At 41.2% G+C, this 23,208-nt stretch overlaps 1 protein-coding gene across 2 annotated transcripts in view; it reads left to right on the forward strand.

The window, feature by feature from the left end:
• LOC127055333 (uricase-like) overlaps window positions 1-23,208 on the forward strand; it is a 76,586-nt gene that overhangs the window by 49,102 nt on the left and 4,276 nt on the right. For both annotated transcript variants that reach the window (XM_050962221.1, XM_050962220.1), the window contains exons 2-5: window positions 16,116-16,334; window positions 17,584-17,700; window positions 17,827-17,905; window positions 22,461-22,647. In XM_050962221.1, the coding sequence (XP_050818178.1) occupies window positions 16,116-16,334; window positions 17,584-17,700; window positions 17,827-17,905; window positions 22,461-22,647 (602 nt within the window). The remainder of the gene's footprint in view (window positions 1-16,115; window positions 16,335-17,583; window positions 17,701-17,826; window positions 17,906-22,460; window positions 22,648-23,208) is intronic.

Genomic DNA, 23,208 nt, shown 5'->3' on the forward strand with positions numbered 1-23,208 from the left:
TTCAGAAAAGCCTGCAATTCGAGTTGGTCAATAGATGTATGGTTTACTATGCCTGACCGAAGGTCAAACCATTTCACCATACAGTCTTGATGAGCTTTGCCTGTTTCATGCTGCTGAAGTCTTTTTGACAGTGCTTTCCAAGCAGATGTTCCACGACATAGCGGTATGTCGCCAGTGCCAAATAATTTACAACAAAAACAAAAAATGGCATCTTTCTGAACTGAGTACATTAACCATGAACATCTTATTTTCTCGCCATTTGCCATTGTTCGATAGAAATGAGTACTTGTGAACCTCCGTCTTTCCTTGTTAAATGGAAATTCGTAACTTTCATTCTGCTGTGGTGGGCCACGTGCAACAATGTCACACACTTGCCTGTCCGATATTATAGACGGCCAATCTCCTGGATCATCAGTCAGTGGTTCAGATTCAGATACTTCTTTCCCGGCAGCAGCTGGAATATCTGTCACAGTTTGTTTGGTAGAACAAGTGGCTTCACCTTCGACCTCACTTGAAGCACTTCTGGATACTTCTGGATACGATTCATCGCTGCTAGCGCTGTCCGTTTCATGTGCCTGTACCTGTACATTGGATTGCAGCGCAAAATACATTGACAACTTTGGAATTTTCTCAAGTTCCTTCTTGGCATCTTTTGCTGCCTTTCATTTACTAGCTCCGCTCTTATACATTCTCTTAGACATCACAAAGCACACTTCTGCATTGGAAACAATAAAAAACTAAACAACTAAATTAATAACGTTTATCCGCCGACTGCCATGATGAACGCAAATACACATTCTTTGAATGGGTCCAACTAAAATTCGAAACTGACCGACAGACAACTGATGTAGCCAATAGCATTATGATGTATCATAATGACTTCACGGTTTTATCAGTAAAACCGACATGGATTGTGCAATAGCGTCAATAAATGTCACTTACTTAGTTATAGCTTACATTTTTTTGCCTCTTTTAGGGGCCCCCTTCCTTGCGGGGCCCCCTGTTGGAGGGTATGGAGGGCGCTCGCTACACCTCTGTCCTGGCCAACTGCACTCCATATTAGACCGGATCCACTAGTTCTCCCCGTAGGGTCTTAGGATGTCTACTATGGTTAAGCCTGTGAGCCAAGTGTATCTGTTCTTCACTAGCCACCCCAGGAGCATCATAAGTTAGCCTGTTTACTGGCCTGATAACCCTGTCATGCCTATTAAGAATGGGCATTGCTGGGGCAGGGGGGACTTATTCTTAGGCATAGGCCCATGCATCTCCTATTCTAGTACTGGAGGCTCCAGAGCAGCAGGGGCACCTTTCACCTGTTTGTCCCCATTGTCCAACAACTAGCTGGGTTATCTGATTCCTGCCTTTCTTCAAGGAGGTCTGGAAGCATTGATTGGGCAGACTTCTTACTCCAGGTTGGTCTCATTGGTGGCACAGATTTGCCAGCAACAGGTCTAAAGTTTCTGCCATGCAGTTTAGGAGTGAAGAAGTAGAGCTCTCACTGAGTTCAGCAAACTGAGGCCAGAATCTGGTCTCCACTCTAGGATATACCATGGCAGTGTTCTCCTCCTCAGACTCACTCTCAGATGCTTTGGGTAGTGGTGGATTAGCCCCAGGTGGCCCACTACCTGTGCTGGAAGATGGTTTTGGTCCAGCACCTTTTTACCCACCCAGGTCCTATGCCAGGGGTCGGCAACCTTTCAGAAGTGGTGTGCCGAGTCTTGATTTATTCACTCTAATTTAAGGTTTCATGTGTCAGTAATACATTTTAATGTTTTTAGAAGGTCTCTTTCTAGAAGTCTATAATATAGAACTAAACTATTGTTGTATGTAAAGTAAATAAGGTTTTAAAAATGTTTAAGAAGCTTCATTTAAAATTAAAATAAATGCAGAACCCCCAGACCAGTGGCCAGGACCTGGGCAGTGAGGGTGCCACTGAAAATCAGCTCACGTGCTGCCTTTGGCAAACATGCCATAGGTTGTCTACCCCTGTCCTGTGCCATGGCCCATTTTGTAGAGGAGTGCCTACTAACTCTTCCACTGGTAGTAAGAGGTTCCATGTACTGTATTTATTTGTATTGGCCCCAGCTCAGGTTTGATTTTGTAGACTGGAAGATCTCCCAGTTTTTTCACACCCAGGTAAAGTAGTGCCTTCCATTTGTCAAGTAATTTGTGTTTGCCAGCAACTCCCAAATTTTGCAATAGAACTTCTGGCTGGAGCTCCTGCAACCCCCCAACATCATAGTGGTGCTTCTTACTGCCTGCGTTCTTGCAGGCTGCAGCCATAGCTGAGTGATAAGCATCCCATAACGTCTCTTAATTGGGAGACATACTGCTGGTGCGTCTCAGAGCTCTCTCTATCCTCTGATATGCCAAAGCACAGGTCCATGGGTAATCTTGTTCTTGCCCAAACATCAGGAAATATGATGTAACTCCCATATCAGTATTCTTTGTGGCAGTGTGGGCAGGGCGGGTGCAAGGATGTTTCACACCCTAGGTGAAACTTCCACATTGCGCCACCCCCAGAGCCCTGAGGCAGCTCTCTGCCCCTCCTCCGCCCTGAGGCAGCTCTCTGCCCCCCCACCGCGCCTCCCCCCCGCAGCATGTCACCCCAGCCCAGGGCGCTGTGCAGCAGCTCCCTGCCTCAGCTCACCTCTGCTCCACCTCCTCCTGGAGCACGCCGTCCCTGCTCCACTTCTCCTACTCCCCAGGCTTGTGACACCAATCAGCTATTTGGCGCCGCAAGCCTAGGAGGGAGAGAAGAGGAGCCAGGTGGTGTGCTCAGGGGAGGAGGTGAAGCAGAGGTGAGCTGGGATGGGGAGCGATTCCCCTGAGTGCCAAGCACCCCCTTACTTGCTGCAGGCAGACCTTCCCGTGCCCCCTATCCCTGCCCCCTCCTCCTAAATGCTGACGAAGACCGGGGTGGCCAAAGATCCGGCTGCCACGGTCACCGCCGAAGGACCCGAAATGCTGCCCCCCAAATGCTAGCGCCCTAGGCAACCACCTAGATTGCCTAATGAGTTACACCGGCCCTGAGTGTAGGCATGCTCCAAAACTACAACATGCTGGCTCAAAGTTATTTTCTGCTCTGGACGTAAAGTCCCAGCATATTTAACAGAGTTTGATTAAACTGCTCTGGCTGAGGGTCACCTTGTGGCGATTAGGGGTTGTCCTGGACTTTTTAATTCCTGCCATCCTGAGCACCACCTTTAGAAGGTAACTCAAAATCCCATCCTAGGTTGGAATGAATCCAAGCCGGAAGTTCATACACTGAAAAATATTTCTCCCACAACACTCAAGCAACAGTAGTGGCTTCTGGTCACATGTTGGATATGCCTGCACATATCACATAAAAATATTCCCAATATTCTCTCTGTCCACTTCTAAAGACACAAAGTCAATGCATACCAGCTGGTTTGCTACGGGTAATATTCTCCAGATACACAGCTCTAATGGATAGTTTTCCTTTGAACCCACTAAGCACATGTCTTGAATTTCTTGTGAACATCCTTCGCCATCCAGGGGGTTGGGAGCATTGCAGTCAGCACTTCATGTTGTGATTGTCTGCTGGGGCCAGATACCTCAGTTTTACATGTGCTGCCTTCTTGCCATTTGCTGCCTTTTATGGCTCAAATTCAGCAAGCTACCATGCTATGCATTATGGGGTGTTTTAGATCATGTCTCTACACATATCATGATAAACACACTAAGTGGAAACAACAGATAGAGGGCAGGTGGGATCTTCCACTGCTCCCACTTATTACTGGCCCCTCACTTATCCAGCAGTGACTCCCCCTTGCACCATTGTGCTTCTGTTAAGATCTCCAGATTCATATGAAAGTTTAGTGAACCACAGGTCAATTCATTCATCCATCTTTCCTCATTAGACAGGCCCAAGAAATCAGTTCTTCAAGAAACCCCCCCAAATGCTCTGAGTTGCCTCTCTTGGCATTCTGTATACTTTGCAGTCCAATTCTGGCTTTGAGGAGGAAAGGGGAAGGAAATCTTTGCCTACTGCTTGTGATGGGAGGGCATTTGCTTTGCAATATCAGCCTCCTCTGCAGACATTATTTTTTGGGGGGTGGGAGTGGATGGGAGAGAGAATCAGTCATATAGACTGAGTGCACATATAGCAAGGCACAGAAATATTAGCAGTGGTGACTGACCATATGCCAGTAATTGATAATGACAACTCAGAAAAAATGTGTAATCCTGCAACAGGGATATAGTCTTGCACCAAAACTCAAGATCTAAAAACAGCTGTACTTCTGAAATATGAATACAAATCTAGGCTAAAATTTTGCAAATGGCCCTTGTCTTTATAGTAAGCCAAACCCAAACTTCTAAACCAAACACACCTAGATCTGGAGTGTTGAAAATCCAGATCCAAAGTAAATGGACTGGGCCCATTTCTACTGAAATTCAAATGAAATGACACTTGTATCTATATTGTATGTATATATATATTAGCATTTCCCCGTTTTTTCCTCTAGCATATATAGAATATTTCTGTTTGCTGCAGATACATATTGATGAAAGAGAAAGACCATAAACAGAACATTTCATTTGCTCATTTGTGTTTTGGAAATGTATTTTATTAATTAACTTATTTGTCGCAGAAGAGTAAAATGCACTAGAATCACTTCAGAGCAATTAAGGTTTAAAGTAGGATTATCTCTAAAAAGTATAATTGTGTAAAAAAGGCACCTCCTTTCTTCAAAGATCTGCTTGCCTCCCAATCTGTGTTCAGTCACATTTTTAAGCTCTAGGATCTAATCCAGTGCCCACTAAAGTCAATGGAAAGACTCCCATTGACTTCAGTGACTTCTCATTAACTTCACTTGAGCAGGCCTATCAAGGGATGCATTCACTATTGTGGCAACACACTGTGGCCCACCTGGGGATTAGCTCATGACCAGTCTGAGGTGCCCTCTTTCAGTTTCTCGCTCCATGATCACTTTAACCCAAATGGCCTTTCACCCAAATTGTTCAGATTCGTAACCAATCCTCCATATTGATCAGAATCAAGTCTAAAATGGCTATCTCCCTGGTTACTTCCTCCATTTTCTGCAACAAAAAGTTGTCCTCAATATATTCCAAGAATTTATTGGAAATGATGTGTTTTGCCATATTACTTTTTCAACAGATGTCTGAGTAATGAACCCCTCCCCCCTTTTTATATTTTGAATATTTCTGTTTGTTCACAAAAATGCCTTATCCACCTCCTCTAACCTGAACATAGGGAAAGATTAAAAATATAGCCAAGATTAACATTCAGTCTCTAACTCACTTATTTGTGATCGGATGGGGGGGATAGTGACTTTACACTGTGTAGATCAGGTTAAGAACATAAGAACAGCCATACCAGGTCAGACCAAAGGTCCATCTAGCCCAGTATCTATCTACCGACAGTGGCCAATGCCAGTTGCCCCAGAGGGAGTGAAGCTAACAGGCAATGATCAAGTGATCTCTCTCCTGCCATCCATCTCCATCCTCTGATGAACAGAGGCTAGGGACACCATTCTTTACCCTTCCTGGCTAATAGCCATTTATGGACTTAGCCGCCATGAATGTATCCAGTTCCCTTTTAAACATTGTTATAGCTCCAGCCTTCACAATCTCCAAGTTGACTGTGCGCTGTGTGAAGAAGAACTTCCTTTTAGTCATTTTAAACCTGCTACCTATTAATTTCATTTGGTGACCCCTAGTTCTTGTATTATGGGAATAAGTAAATAACTTTTCCTTATCCACTTTCTCCACATCACTCATGATTTTATATACCTCTATCATATCCCCCCTTAGTCTCCTCTTTTCCAAGCTGAAGAGGCCTAGCCTCTTTAATCTTTCCTCATATGGGACCCTCTCCAAACCCCTAATCATTTTAGTTGCCCTTTTCTGAACCTTTTCTAGTGCCAGTATATCTTTTTTGAGGTGAGGAGACCACATCTGTACACAGTATTTGAGATGTGGGCATACCATGGATTTATATAATGGCAATAATATATTCTCAGTCTTATTCTCTATCCCCTTTTTAATGATTCCTAACATCCTGTTTGCTTTTTTGACTGCCTCTGCGCACTGCATGGACATCTTCAGAGAACTATCCACGATGATGCCAAGATCTTTTTCCTGACTCGTTGTAGCTAAATTAGCCCCCATCATATTGTATGTATACTTGGGGTTATTTTTTCCAATGTGCATTACTTTACATTTATCCACATTAAATTTCATTTGCCATTTTGTTGCCCAATCACTTAGTTTTGTGAGATCTTTTTGAAGTTCTTCACAATCTTCTTTGGTCTTAACTATCTTGAGTAGTTTAGTATCATCTGCAAACTTTGCCACCTCACTGTTTACCCCTTTCTCCAGATCATTTATGAATACATTGAATAAGATTGGTCCTAGGACTGACCCTTGGGGAACACCACTAGTTACCCCTCTTCAGTCTGAGAATTTACCATTAATTCCTACGCTTTGTTCCCTGTCTTTTAACCAGTTCTCAATCCATGAAAGGACCTTCCCTTTTATCCCATGACAGCTTAATTTATGTAAGAGCCTTTGGTGAGGGACTTTGTCAAAGGCTTTCTGGAAATCTAAGTACACTATGTCCACTGAATCTCCCTTGTCCACATGTTTTTTGACCCCTTCAAAGAACTCTAATAGATTAGTAAGACACGATTTCCCTTTACAGAAACCATGTTGACTATTGCTCAACAGTTTATGTTTTTCTATGTGTCTGACAATTTTATTCTTAACTATTGTTTCGACTAATTTGCCCTGTACCGACGTTAGACTTACTGGTCTGTAATTGCTGGGATCACCTCTAAAGCCCTTTTTAAATATTGGCATTACATTAGCTAACTTCCAGTCATTGGGTACCAAAGCCAATTTAAAGGATAGGTTACAAACCTTAGTTAATAGTTCTGCAACTTCGCATTTGAGTTTTTTCAGAACTCTTGGGTGAATGCCATCTGGTCCAGGTAACTTGTTACTGTTAAGTTTATCAATTAATTCCAAAACCTCCTCTAGTGACACTTCAATCTGTGACAATTCCTCAGATTTGTCACCTACAAAAGCCGGCTCAGGTTTGGGAATCTCCCTAACATCTTCAGCCGTGAAGATTGAGGCAAAGAATCCATTTAGTTTCTCTGCAATGACTTTATCATCTTTAAGCGCTCCTTTTGTGTTTCGATCGTCAAGGGGCCCCACTGGTTGTTTAGTAGGTTTCCTGCTTCTGATGTACTTAAAAACATTTTGTTATTACCTTTGGAGTTTTTGGCTAGCTGTTCTTCAAACTCCTCTTTGGCTTTTCTTGTTACACTCTTGCACTTAAGCTGGCAGTGTTTGTGCTCCTTTCTATTTGCCTCACTAGGATTTTGACTTCCACTTTTTAAAGGAAGTCTTTTTATCTTTCACTGCTTCTTTTACATGGTTATTAAGCCACAGTGGCTCTTTTTTAGTTCTTTTACTGTGTTTCTTAATTTGAGGTATATATTGAAGTTGGGCCTCTATTATGGTGTCTTTAAAAAGGGCCCATGCAACTTGCAGGGATTTCACTTTAGTCACTGTACCTTTTAACTTTTGTTTAACTAACCCCCTCATTTTTGTATAGTTCCCTCTTTTGAAATTAAATGCCATAGTGTTGGGCTGTTGAGGTGTTCTTCCCCCCACAAGGATGTTGAATGCTGTTGTATTATGGTCACTATTTCCAAGTGGTCCTGCTATAGTTACCTCTTGGACCAGCTCCTGCGCTCCACTCAGGATTAAATCTAGAGTTGCCTCTCCCCTTGTGGGTTCCCATACCAGCTGCTCCATGAAGCAGTCATTTAAAGTATTGAGAAGTTTTATATCTGCAGTCCTGAAGTGAAATGTTCCCAGTCAATATGGGGATAATTGAAATCCCCCACTATTATTGGGTTCTTAATTTTGATAGCATCTCTAACTTCCCTTAGCATTTCATCATCACTATTACTGTCCTGGTCAGGTGGTCGATAATAGATCCCTAATGTTATATTTTTATTAGAGCATGAAATTTCTATCCATAGCGATTCTATGGAGCATGTGGATTCGCTTAAGATTTTTACTTCATTTGAATCTACATTTTCTTTCACATATAGTGCCACTCCTCCCCCTGCACGACCTGTTCTGTCCTTCCGATATATTTTGTACCCCGGAATGATTGTGTCCCATTGATTGCTCTCAGTCCACCAGGTTTCTGTGATGCCTATTATGTCAATATCCTCCTTTATCACAAGGTACTCTAGTTCACCCATCTTATTATTTAGACTTCTAGCATTTGTGTACAAGCACTTTAAAAACTTGTCCCTGTTTATTTGTCTGCCCTTTTCTGATGTGCCAGATTCTTTTTTATGTGCCTGTTTATCATCTGATCCGACCCTTACATTATCCTCTTCTGTCCTCTGTTCCTGACTATAACCTGGAGATTCCCTATCATGAGATTCTCCCCTAAGAGAAGTCTGTGTCCGATCCACATGCTCCTTTGCAGCAGTTGGCTTTCCCCCATCACCTAGTTTAAAAACTGCTCTACAGTTTTGTCACCTACAAAAGCCGGCACAGGTTTGGGAATCTCCCTAACATCTTCACCCGTGAAGACTGAGGCAAAGAATCCATTTAGTTTCTCTGCAATGACTTTATCGTCTTTAAGCGCTCCTTTTGTATTTCGATCGTCAAGGGGCCCCACTGGTTGTTTAGCAGGTTTTCTTCTTAATGTTTAGTGCCAGCAGTTTGGTTCCACTTCGGTTTAGGTGGAGCCCATCTCTCCTGCAGAGGCTCCCCAATCCCAAAAGTTTCCTCAGTTCCTAATGAATGTAAAACCCTCCTCTCTACACCATCGTCTCATCCACGCATTGAGACTCTGAAGCTCTGCCTGCCTACCTGGCCCTGCGCGTGGAACTGGGAGCATTTCTGAGAACGCCACTACAGAGGTCCTGGATTTCATTCTCTTCCCTAGCAGCCTAAATTTGGCTTCCAGGACATCTCTCCTACCCTTCCCTATGTCATTGGTACCTACATGTACCATGACCACCGGCTCCTCCCCAGCACTACACATAAGTCTGTCTAGATGCCTCGAGAGATCCGCAACCTTCGTACCAGGCAGGCAAGTCACCATACGATTCTCCTGGTCATCACAAACCCAGCTATCTATGTTTCTAATGATCGAATCTCCCATTACTAACACCTGCCTTTTCCTAGCAACTGGAGTTCCCTCCCCCGGAGAGGTAACCTCAGTGTGAGAGGCAACCCCAGCTCCATCTGGAAGGAGGGTCTCAACTATGGGAAGGTTTCCCTCTGCTCCCATTGACTGCTCTGCTTCCCTGGGCCTTTCTTCCTCCTCAACAGCACAGAGGCTGTCTGAGTGGAGGTGGGACAATCTACAGTGTCCCGGAAAGCCTCATCAACATACCTCTCTGCATCTCTTAGCTCCTACAGTTCCGCCACCCTGGCCTCCAAAGTCCGTACGTGGTCTCTGAGGGCCAGGAACTCCTTGCATCGACTGCACACATAAGCCACCCACCCACAAGACAGGTAATCATACATGCCACACTCAGTGCAATAAACTGGATAGCCCCCACTATGCTGCTGGGCTTCTGCCTGCATTGTCTCCTAGTTAATGAAAGGGTGGTTTAAAGAAAGGGGTTTTGGAATATGGTTTGGATTACAGGTTTTAAGGGGACTACAGGGGAACAGGTAGGACCAACAAGGGACCCCCCCTCCCTTCCCAATCCCCTGCCAAACTCTCTTGCAAAACTCCCTGTTAGCAGCCCCTGGTCACAAGCTCCCTGGTCGCTTGTGTCCAGCTATATAAAGCCCTGGCCTGAGTTAATGCCCTGCCCACTGATTAAGGCTCAGCCAATTACCAGAGGCTTCGAGCTTTCAAACCTTCCTTTGAAGCTCACGGCCTCCAACTGCCAGCCACAGCACATGGTCCTTCAAACAACCAAACAAACAAACAAACAGACTGACAAACACAAGCTCAGCACACAGCAAGTAACCCCCAGACACAAACACACACACACTACAGACAGTCACTTACCCCACAGTTGCTGTATTTGCTCCTCCTTCACCTGGAGAACTCCCTTGCAAAACTCCCTGTTAGCAGTCCCTGTTCGCAAGGTTTCAGAGTAGCAGCCGTGTTAGTTTGTATCCGCAAAAAGAACAGGAGTACTTGTGGCACCTTAGATACTAACAAATTTATTTGAGCATAGATTTCGTGGGCTACAGCCCACTTCTTCAGATGCATGAAATAGAACATATATTGAGGAGATCTATACATACACATACAGAGAGCATGAAAAGGTGGGAGTTGCCCTACCAACTCTAAGAAGCCAATTAAGAAAGGAGAAAAAGAAAACTTTTGAAGTGATAATCAAGATAGCCCAGTACAGACAGTTTGATAAGAAGTGTGAGAATACTTGCAAAGGGAGACGGATTCTATGTTTGTAATGGCTCAGCCATTCCCAGTCCCTATTTCTGTAGATTAGGGTTTCTCAAACTGGGGGTTGGGACCCCTCAGGGGGTCGCAAGGTTATTACATGGGGGGTCGTGAGCTGTCAGCCTCCATCCCAAACTCCGCTTTGCCTCCAGCATTTATAATGGTGTCAAATATATTAAAAAGTATTTTTAATTTATTAGGGGGATTGCACTAAGAGGCTTGCTGTGTGAAAGGGGTCACCAATACAAAAGTTTGAGAACCACTGCTGTAGATTATGGACCGTTGTGAAGTTGCTTAGAACTGAAGGGCAAAGAACAGTTGTGCTCAGAACAATAAGGAGGAAACTTTATGTACTAGATTATATAAGTAGAAATACTAATTATACACATGACTTAATTTTGACACCCATACTTAGGTTGGACTTGATTATTCACTTCCTTTCTTCTTGTATAGTCTTTTATAAGGGTGTAAAATGTGTATAAATTGCAACCACTTTGATCTGATATGATTTTACAACCACTTTGTGCAAGTGTAAATGTTTATGCCAGATGTGAGGCAATGTAATATCAGGCCATCAAGTAGTATGTTATTGTAGAAGTAGTCACCGAGATTCCAATGAGAGTACTCACAGATTAAATACTGCTCAGCATGAGTTAGGATGACAGAATAGGACCCCTAGAGATAGTATAATAATTTTAAATATCTTTTCTATTGGTACTATATTATTTGTATTATTGTAGTGCCTAACAGCCCCACTCCTGGGCAAGGACCTCACTGTTCTAGGTGCTGTACAAACACAGAAAAAGACAGTCCTTGCCCCAAAGAGCTTACAATCTAATTCTTAGCAATATTTTAACTGTGTGAAAGGTTTGGCTTCATGGAGGCTTCTTGTTCTAGCCAAGCCTGCAGATAATCTGCTCTGCTCCATAAACTTCTGTAGACCTGTGTTGGTGCAAATCAATCCATGCGTTCCTCCTTTTATTAAAAAAAATCTCAATTAAGTCATACTATGCTTATAAAAATGTATTTGGGCTCTGGGACTGGTTTCATTTCATTTATATTTTAGAAAGTTTAAGTAAATGTGTTAACGAATTATCATGAAATATGCCCTTGCCTTGGATTTATAAGCTTCATAAAATTGGTTTAATGTTTGCCCCAGGGCACTTTGTGTTATATTGATCTGGAATTTACTCAATTGCCAAGCTTGCGTCAAAGAATCCATGTACACGTACTCCAGCCCAGTCCCAGGACTCTCTTTTCTTATATACTTTGGTAACTTGTAAAGAATAAACCTACAACAATGAAGGATTACTAGAAATTATAAATCACCCTATTGGGATGTATAAGCCAACATCCGCTTCTGCTATGTGCCACATGAGAGCTCTGAGTCAGCAGGGTCTCCCGCAGAGAGAACTGTATCCATGAAAATAAACTTCAACTGAAAATATTTTAAAGTATGTACTAAAAGAAATAAAAATATATAAAACAGAAACATATCCACAGCGTGAGTTAGTGTTCTGTTATTTCCATTGTGGATGGCAGCCCTACGCAAATTTGTTATAGAGGAAACATAAATCTTAGGCAACACTCAGCCCTAGTATAAGTGCTTGTAACTCTATTGACATTAACAAAATTAAATCCACTTACATTAGGTCTGACTTTGGCCCTTAGTATTCAGAAGAGCCTTTGTTATGCCTGGAGATGCATGAAAAAGTCCCAGCTTGAGACTTAGATCCCAGATTGAATTTCCAAGTGTAATCACCAAGAGATACATGTTTTTACCAACAAATTGAGCATATTTGATAATGAAATCATTAAGAGATAATAAAAATGGAATCCAAGGTTGCCATTATTACAGTGTTACTTTTCAGAACAGATTTATACTTTAGCAAACTGTCGCATTTAGTCTTTAGCTCTGTGTTGAAGCTGGCACAATCAGCAGATATCACCACTTCCAAGCCCCCCATAAATCCCCTCAAAACCTCTCTCAACTCTTAGATGGGTACTTCACATAAAGAGACCAATCTGAAGATGCATTTGCAGTAGAGGAACTCACAAGGCAGCAAAACTGAGCTGGAGAAATCCAGGTTGGTGGCTTGCTGGATTCAGGCCCCTTTGGGGAAGAAGGGAGCAGAAGGGAGGAATCCCTGTCACTAAAGAAGATTTTGATGAGCTAATTTCCAAGTTTATATCCATAAAATACTCCCTAGATGCCAAACTGGATGAAATGAAGGCTGATCTCAGTGAAATGGGAAAAACAGTGACTGGTCTGAAAACAGGCATGGGAGCGAGAGTGAAAGCAGAGGCTTTGCTGTAGAATAGAATTTAACGCTAGAAAAAAAAAGAGAGCAAGACCTAGTGGAGAAGGTCAAAGACATGGAGAAATAACTTAAGGAACAAGGGTCTCCCTGAAGGAGTGGAGAAGGAGGATCCAGTGCAATTTCTAAAGCAGGTTCTATGTATTTTCTTATTTCAAGAAGACAGAGATTGAGATAGAGTTTGCAGAACTCTGCATGCTTAAACTGACAAAAAAGACATGAATTTTTTACTTCACTGTTTTGTGCACAAAGAGTAAACTTTAAGATGAGCCAAAGGACTCCCTGTAGTGATGCTATTAGGTCATAAAGTACTGATCTTCCAGGACCACCACTCTAAATAAAAAATAAGAAGGGAGCTGGCTAAAATGACAGCAGTGTTAAGGAAAGCTCATATAAGATACGTATGGGGTTTCCCCTCAAAGCTTCTCTTCACCTACAAGTAACAGACATATAAGAGAAAAAAGAGGGGGGATTAGTTAGGACTCTCAAAAGACTACACCTAGTAGACAGCAATTCACACTCCCACAAGGACATGGGCATTAAATCGCAAGCCAAAATAAACCTGGCAATTCTAGGTAAATCTATGAGAAAGTGGTCACAAAAAAATAGGAACAATAATGCCAAGAAATTTTTTTATAAGAAGATGGACATCAAAGAGAAATTTAATGAAGAGGAAGCCAAGTAATAAAAAAAGTAGAAACAAAAGCAGTCTCCTCTCTGCTTATGAAGTACTCTGTACCACTCAGTGAGGGTACTATTTAAATATCAGACTATAATGGGTAATGGAAATAAGAACTACAAATATGTGCAGTCTGTATAATTTGGGGGGAGGGAAGGGGTGTAACTGCAGGCTAAAATAGGATGCAAATGAGCAGGGGTGAGAGGCAGGCTGAAATATGGTTTAGTGCAACTGCTCCCCACATACTAGTCCTTCTAAAAAAAATAACACTGCCCTGGTTTCACATGGAGTGGGTGTCAAATTCCTCACACAGGGAGTTCACTAGACTGGAGGAGTAGCTGGATTCATCTGGGACTTTTGTGAATCTCTACACTGTAAAGGGAGGAGGAATTTCCCCCCTTAATTTCAGTATATTTTGTGGCTTGAGGGCTTTAGAGGGGAAAAATGGTGGAAGGATTGGGAAAACTAAGAATAATATTGTAATATTTAACTTGATATTTATATTGACTTCAATAGCACTAACCATGTGCCTGAAGTTAAACATGTACTTAAGTGTTAGCAGGATCAGGGCCCAGTTTGTCTGAGTATATAATGTCTGTACAAACAGAGCACTGGAATAATCTATAACAAATTACTCTTTTCTCTTCTTTTTAAAATTGGTTGTTTATCTTTGGCAATCAGTAGTTTTAAAGGTGCTTGTTCCATTGCTAAAGTCTGTGTTTAGATATATGAATAATAATAATACTTAGCACTTTTCAGGGTCAAAGTGCATTATCTAATTCATCATTTTAGTCATTTAATACTGAAATCACTTGTTGCCAGTGTTATTGCTGCCAGTTCTGGACTGACAGCTGCAAGTGATAAGAGTCCCAGAAGATGACATCCTCTCTTAAATCACAAAACAAAATCACAGCACTTTCCCACACTCTGAAACTCTCCATATTGCCTGTGAATACGCCTCACCTTGGATACATCCGGAGAGGGTTCGCTTCAGTGTCCATTACTTTCACAACAACTCACTGTAACCTGGGTGCTGTCAGTATTGCTATAAAGGCACTTGACTCCTGGAGGCTTGCCATAAGAACACAGCTAGCATGCTCACTCTGATCATAGGAAATTAGTGTTTTGTAAACTAAAGATCATTTTGCAGTTAGTCACAACACAATGATAAGGTTAGTTACAATGAAATGCAATCAGATTTCAGTAATTACATTTCACTCTCCAAATATATAACTGAAAGGAAGGAAATCCATGCAAAAGAAATAAGTGGGTTCCAGGGAGTTAGTAGCTTTGGAATAATGCAAGAATGCTACTGCTTCTGCTTATATTTTGTTGTTTTACAAATATGGGGAGAGGTTTAAAAGGATTTTGACACCTTTTGGCTGGTTGAATTCATGAATTTTCAGGGGCAAGCCAGAAAATGTTAGTGCAGATCTGGGCCAGTGATGTGGCTTGGCTCTCCAGGGTCAGGGAAAGACTGTGATTTCATCTACAGGTAAACAAATCCAGAGCCATTCAGCAAATTCTGTGTAGTCATGTGTCCAACAGAAATATATTAATGTGAAATAGATGCCTTTTAGTTCGTTCTAGCAGGATCTACACAAAGCAGTTACAGCACAGCACTTCAGTTGGGTCACTTCTTACCACTGCTTTCCTCTCTAGGCTTCTGGCCCCAGATAAGGTAAAAAGAAAAAGAAACCAAACTGTCAGGCCCAACTGGGCTGAAATATAGCCCTGTTCCCTCAAGGGGACTTCTCTGGCATATTTGTTAGGAGCCTTCCAGGTAGGTCTGTCTTCCTCGACAGCCTCCCCCTTCTGAGCTGGGTTGCTCCCTTTTCAACCCTGCCTCCAGTTGGAGCATGCAGGGCTAGAGGGGCAGGGCTACCTGGGCCCAGCACTGTCCTTTAACCCCTTCCAGGCCAGGGTGGGGTTCGTACACTCCATGACAGTCTGATTGTTTCCTTGTTCTCCCCCATTTGTTGAATTAATTAATTCTCTTCTCTTATGCTTAGATTGTAAGCTCTTTGAGGCAGGGGCCGTCTTTTTTCTAATGTATTTGCACATTGTCCTGAACACTGGGGTCCTGTTCTATGACTGGGGTCCCTGGGCCCTACCACAGTAGTAGTAGTAGTGATAAAACAAAATAAAATAAATAATTAATAACGGGCCTCATTCAGCAATGTTGTAATTCCTCTTTTATAGTGGTGTAATTCCATTGATTTCAGCCTATCACTGATTTCAGAGAAGTCACAGCCAATATATATATGAGGAGTAACACAGTGGTACATCAGGCCTAATATCTGTAGTGGTATGTTATATCTCCTCTTGTCAAATAGAACATTTGTTCCATACTACAGATAGATTACCTGGGGTGTTTGTACAATGCCCCAACGCAACAGAGCCCACAATAGCTGAGATCTTTAGGCACTACTGCAATATAAATGTTAAACACACTAATAATAGTATCTTCTTAAAATGTTTCCTTTCTTCCTGCCAAGATTTTACACCTTCATCATTACTTATTTTAATGATCATCAGTAACCACAAAAATAAAAATATCACCATTTATTGATAAAGAAACAAGTGTTTGATCCAGCTAAGCCAGACTCTGGCTTCCATTGTAACTGGGATCTCCACTGAGTAGAAAATGTATGTGTTCTTATTGCAGAATGAAGATCTGGAAATCTTAAATGTTGAATATGGAAAGAACATGATTAAGCTTCTTCGCATTAGAAGAGATGGCAAGAAACACTGCATTAAAGAAGTGGAGGCTTGTGTACATCTTAGACTGGATTCTGTCAATGAGTACTCGCAGGGAGACAATTCTGCTGTTATCCCTACTGACACCATGAAGAATGCCGTCATTGCTTTGGCAAAATGCAACGGGGTATTCTTTTAAACTCTTCTATTTAGTATTGTATAGATTGGTGTTTGTGATGTTGTCCTGGAATTTATTTGGAAGTAGTCATTGTACTTACTTTTCTGTTGTCATCATACATCAAACCATCCTCCCTTTTCTTTCATTGTCCTGTCCTGTCCCCTTCCAAAGCTTATCCAGTTCCATAAGCTCTTCTCTAGGCAAAAGGTGAAGAGAGTTTGGGTGAGATGAAAATGCCTACTCTTTCATCTGTTTTTCTTCCTCTGTCTGCTTTTCAGTTTGGCACTGAGGTTCCTGTCAAGGTTTTGAACTGGGTTTTTTCTTTTTCCAGTACTAATTTTTTATACAGAACATAGACTTTCTCATCTGGTATTTGGTGCACAAATGTGAATAATCTATATTTTATATATTGAAGACATTTTTAGGCTTGGCTGACCTCTCTTATCATGAATGTTTTTTGCATTTGATCAAGCCAGATCCCCAGTGTCTGATACCCCTGAAATTTGGAAACGTATGAATCCAATTCTGGATATGAATATTGAAATTTGGACCCCTCATTAGTTTTCAGACAGACTTTTGTCTGATAAAGCCAGCACTGTTTTCACACCTGTCTTCGAGTACCTTTGTAATAGGACTGCTGGTGCACTCTTTAATAAAATAATAAATAATAATAATAATAATAATAATAATAATAATAATAATAATAATAATAATAAAAATACCTAGCTCTTATATAGTGATAGTAGATAGTAGATCACAAAGAGCTTTACAAAGAAGGTAAGTATCACTACCCTCAGTTTAGTTTCATCAGCTAGTCTTTTAATGTCCTGATTCTATATAGCCTAATTATGTCACATTATGTACCAAGTTCTCAGTCTAATTAATGAAATCCCATCTTTAGCTTTTATCCTTGTTCAGTTCTTATTACTGAATCAGAGTACCCACCCACAGTGTTTTGACATTATATCTTTTAAGGGTCAGGTTCTAGTAGTGACTTTTTTCAATTCAGTGATTCTAGCTTGCTCTGTCCTTTCCTTGGTATGAGTCCTACTTTATGTAAGGCATAAGGAATCTCTGACAAAATATGACTTTTTAGCTCCTATTGCATTGTGCTCAGGTCTTTATATACCCAGAATTGAATGGCATCCATATCGGCCACAAAATCCATTTTTATCCACAACATTTACAGTGATCTGGACCTGTATGTCAATATACATTATGTAATTGGTGCCCTCTAAGATGTTATTTGTTTTCTTAGATTGAAACTATAGAACAATTTGCCCTGGATATCTGCAATTACTTCATTTCATCATATTGCCATGTGATGTACGTCAAGGCCTATATTCAAGAGGCACCATGGCGGCGTCTAGAACAGGTATATAAAAATGCTAGTATAATGCAGCACATATGTTCTGGATAATTGTTTCTCTCAGTTCATTTTTTTAAAAGTTATACTACAGTGCAGTGCAGTTTTACTTACATCTGTGTTTTTAATCTGTAGAATGGAGTTCCCCATGTCCATTCCTTTATCTTTGTTCCTGAAGGAATTCGCTTTTGTGAAGTTGAACGGTGTCAGGATGGTAAGTAAATAATTTATGATTTTCCAGCAGCATTATTACTTCTTCCTTAATGTCTCTATTGATTCAAAACAGACAGGTTTAGGGATAGTAGCAGGAGTTAAAGGGTTTAGGACACAGTCAAAGGTTCCTTGTAGCGCTAAAACATTGAAAGCGTCATATAAAAAGTTTTTACTATGGATCTGATTCTGTGTCTTTGTTCACAGAATCATGGGTGAGCAAGTAATGTGGGATCCAGACTTCTATTTATAGAGTTCTCCTAAACACGTAATAATTACAATTGTTCACAAAGCACTAACACTTCATAAACTGACAAGACTTAATTGTCTTCTGAAAAAAAGCTGCTTTAACTAATACACTACTAATACCTACAATTTGACTATTAGTATTACTCTAACAGTCAATATTAATCCAAAGACAGAAAATTTAAGTCCAACTGCCTAGTTTGCATTAACACTGCAAAGTCCCATGGATAGGCCCTGGCTTTATTTTTAAGAAGATGCAATTTCAGCATTACAAATCAGGCCCAACTGTCTGAAGGAACTCAGCCTAACCTCTAAAATTGCAACCATACCTCTGTGCAAGCAATTTTTCATGTGTAAACATTCAAATGTGTGCATACAAATGCTCCATTTCTTGCATAACCAAAACGTCCATTGACTTCAGTCAGAGTTTTGGAATGCTCAAGAAATGCATGATTTAAGGCTGTATTTGCATATGTCAATTAGGATATTATGTGTCTGACTACTAATCTGAATGTATAAATTCCAGTTTATTGCTGTGACTGCCAATAAGAGTGCCAGTTAGAGCCTGATGTGTTGGTATTTTAGGTAACATGGGGATGTAATGCTGGGAATTGGACTGAGATCACTGTAGTGTAAAGCACAATGGGACTACAGTTTCTAGGCACTACTCTGATACAAATACTAACAACAGGCTCATTAACTACAGAACAACCACCACCAAATAGTAGCAACCTTTAATTGCTGATGGCTGAAGCAGGATTCAAACTTGTAACCAAGAGATAAAAGGCTCTGTAGCCCATTACCAATCCTATGGAACATCCAATCTCCTTCCTGTTTCACAGTTTTGTTAGACCTGGAAAGAAATTGGCCGTGCAGCTACCACAGGCTTTTCTTGTGGCCACAGCCACCTGGGCAGTGATTGTGTAACCCACACATCTCCTGGGTGTGGTGTTCTGTCCAATATAGTGGCACCTAAACTACTGATAGAAAGAGAGCAAGTGAGAGAGATTAATGGGTTTGCTCTATAGCCTTAGCTAACAAGCAGTTGGCTTTTAGCTCATGCAGCAGAGGCTCATGCACTAAGCTCCAGAGGCCCCAGGTTTGATCCCACCTGCTGACAACCAGGGTCTGTTGGTATTAGAAGTGGGGGCTCGTTCAAGATTTCAACTGGGAAGTCTCCGAAGCTCGGGACACACTTCCTCAGCTAGGGGAAGTATGTAACCCTCTTGAGCGTGGTGTTCTGTCCCATCTAGTTGGCACCAAGCCCACTGGAGAGAGTAATAGTAATAGCATAAAATAGAGTATTGATAAACATCGCACAGGAACTCAGACATTATTGTAATGAGTTTAAGATGATAGATAATGTGAAAATCACTGAGATAGAATAAAAATAGACTGCATGATTAGAATAGATGAGATAATATTTTTATACAAAAATGTCAAATTTTAGAAAACAAACAGCACCCCCAAATAATAACAACCCCCTCAAAACTCCCTGATACAAAAACATATTTTTGTTTTTCTGAAAAAATGGTGCAACAAAATCTCAGTATTTTATGTGGAGTCCAAACAGTTTTCATGAAAAATTTTGTTTGGTTGAAAACTCAATTATCTGTCAAAAACAGTTTTGATGGAAAACTTCCAACCATCCCCTATTCACAATGCCATTTTTACACAATCATTTTTCAGAGTGTAAGCACCCTTCAAAGACTATACCCCATTGCCATTGCCCTGAGCCATCCAGTCCCTACCAGCAGAAAGAAATTTATCCTTATCTGGTGTAGAAGAACAGACTCCCTTTTGGACCTGTAGCGTCTCAGTTTTGGAGACATCTTGGTGTAGTCTCAAGGTTGGTGTAGCATGCTTTACATATGTCATATTGCTATGTATGTGGGGCATGTGCTTCTCCAGGACTTAAAAAAAATGAAATACCTCTCAACTGTCACTAGTGATAATTCTTAAATGTCATAGGGTATGTCTACACTACCCTCCGGATTGGCGGGCAGCAATCGATCTAGCGGGAATTGATTTATCGTATCTAGTCTAGACGCAATAAATCAACCCCCGAACACGCTCCTGTTGACTCCTGTACAGATACTCCCTTGGTTACCTAAACCCAACTTACGCAAATCCACACTTACAGAAAAAGTTTCGTAAGTTCCCTAAGCTTTTTTTTTCTGCATGTAAATGTTGAGTACACATCCTCGACTTACACAAAATTCAATTTACACAAGACTTTCCAGAACGGAATGCTTGCATAAGTTAGGGAGCATCTGTACTCCAGCACCACGAGAGGTGCAGGCAGAGTCGATGTGGGAGTGGCAGCAGTTGACACACCACGGTGAAGACACCACGGTAAGTCAATCTAAGTACGTTGACTTCAGCTACATTATGTAGCTGATGTTATGTAACTTAAATTGACTCCACCCCCCAGTGTAGACCAGGGCTAAACAGAAAGCCTTATGACAGATCAACCATTCAAACCTGAAAGAGGTTTAATTGTTACTTGAGATCAAACAAAGAACTTGTCAAGGTTCCTTCCTCACTCTGAACTTTAGGGTACAGATATGGGGACCTACATGGACACTTCTAAGCTTAATTACTGGCTTAGATCTGGTATCACTGCCACCATCCAGATCCTCCGGCTAGACCACCCCCTTTCCTTCCAAAACCTTCCCCTCCCAGGGTAGCCTTGAGAGACTTTTTCACCAAGTTCCTGGTGAACACCGATCCAACCCCTTGGATCTTAACACAAGGAGAATTTAACCATCCCCCATCCTTTCCCCCACCAATTCCTGGTGAGTCCAGATCCAATCCCCTTGGATCTAAAAACAAGGAAAAATCAATTAGGTATTAAGAAAAAGGCTTTTAATTAAAGAAAAGAAAGGTAAAAGAAAACCCTCTGGGAGAGATTAGCGTACCAGCTACTCTCACAGACAACAGAGGAGGTTCCCCTGAGCGTAAATTTAGTTACATAAAAAATATCCAAATATCCAATTTTGATAATTCCCTTAATGGTACCAAGACAAGTTACAAAGAAAATAAACATAAACCTATTTATCTCTTTCTAAAACTTACTACTCTGATAAGAGGCGGGTTCCTTGATCTTTTTCACTCCAGCTGAAACTGAAACTCTAAACAAAGGAAAACTTCCCTCCTTCCTTTTGAAACATCTTGTTCCCCCATTGGTCCCTCTGGTCAGGTGTCAGCTAGGCTAGGTGAGCTTCTTAACCCTTTACAGGTAAAAGAGGCATTAACCCTTAACTATCTGTTTATGACAGAACTAGCTTCCCTTGCGCAGAAAAATCTTAGTCCTATAGTGAAACAAAACATAATAAAAAGGATTAGACATCTGAAACATCCCAGGGTGGTCACAGGCTCATAGACTTTAAGGCCAGAAGGGATGATCATGATAATCTAATCTGACCTCCTGCAGATTGCAGGCCCGTAGAACCTCACCCACCCACTCCTGTAACAGGCCCATAAACTCTGAGAAATCCTGAGGTCCTGAAATCATCAGTTAGATCCTGAACATGTGGAGGCCTGGGAAAGAATTCTCTGTAGTAACTCAGAGCCCTCCCCTCTAGTGTCCCATATCTGGTCATTGGAGATATTTGCTAATAGCAGTTGCAGATGGGCCATATGCCCTTGCAAGCAATGCTATCATACCTGCCACTCCCTATACTTGTGTAGTGCAGTCTTAAAATAAGTTAGGTTTTTTGCCTTCCCTACACCACTTGGAAAGCACTGAAGGTTAGAAACTTTGATCAAATTTCAAATCTAAACTTGTTCTTGTCCAATTTATATCCATTGCACCAACATTGGTCCTTAACTTAAGTAACTCATCTCCCTCCTTGGTGTTTATCCCTCTGATGTATTTATAAAGAGCAATCATATCTCCCTTCATCCTTTGTTTTGTTAGGCTAAACAAACCAAACTCCTTAAGTTTCCTCTCATTCAAAAAATCTTCTCAAATTAAAAAGTCAAGAAATCTGGGTGGTTTTGAGATAGATATGATCTTCTTATTGACTTTAATGGGGCTTGGATCAGGAGAGTACCTCTCCTTAGAGTTAGGGCTTAGCACCTTTTCGGATCAAATGCTAACTTCTAATGTTTAAAAGTTGGATCTCAGCTACCTAAGTGTGTGTAGAAAATAATTTTTAACAATACCTAAGTATCACACAAATACATACAATTTCAGGTTGGGGTGAATGCTGTATGGCTATGGAACTGACCTCTCCCCTGCCAAAGATTTCCCATCTTCCTGAATGAACAGGAGTTCACCTTTTCTTTCTGATATTTTTGGATCACAGGTTGTCCACTTATTTCTTCTGGAATTAAAGATCTGAAACTTAAGAAAACAACACAGTCTGGCTTTGAAGGCTTCCACAGGGACAAATACACCACACTGCCTGAGACGACCGATAGGATTTTAAGTGCAGAACTATTCTGCAAGTGGTACTATGGCAAGTGCCAAGATATTGACTTTGACTGTGTATGGTACGTACTGAACTGAATTATGTCTGCTGGCAAATGTATTATCCTAGACTCCCTCTAAAGAAACAAACCAAAAACCTTCCACATGCAGTAGGCACTACACAGACCGTGCCCAGAAAGCAACCGCAGTTTGCTTTTTGTTACAATTATAACTGCCTCATTTAAATTCTCTGGGCCTGATTTTCACAGCTCCCATTGATTTCAGCTGAAGTTGTGAGTGTTCAAGTGTTTCTAAAAATAAGGCTCTGAGTGGTAGATTGTCAGCTGGCATAAACTGGCATAGTTCCAATGTGGAGTTGTGTCAATTTACACCAGCTGATGATCTGGGTAGTTTGTATTTGAATACAGAACACATCCGCAAAATATGAAGTTGCATCAAATGTGTTAAATACCTTAAATAAAATGCTTATTTGCAGAATTGTAAGATTGGGGGTAGGGAGACTGGGGGGAAATTGGGGGAAGTGGCAGGGGAGTGGGTTTAGTATAAACCTTGTGTTATATCTGGTATTAGGAAGATGCAGAAAACTACAATAATAACCAAACAAAATATTAGAGAGAAAAAAA

This window comes from Gopherus flavomarginatus, chromosome 7 (genome assembly GCF_025201925.1).
Source record: "Gopherus flavomarginatus isolate rGopFla2 chromosome 7, rGopFla2.mat.asm, whole genome shotgun sequence".
Taxonomy (NCBI): domain Eukaryota; kingdom Metazoa; phylum Chordata; order Testudines; family Testudinidae; genus Gopherus; species Gopherus flavomarginatus.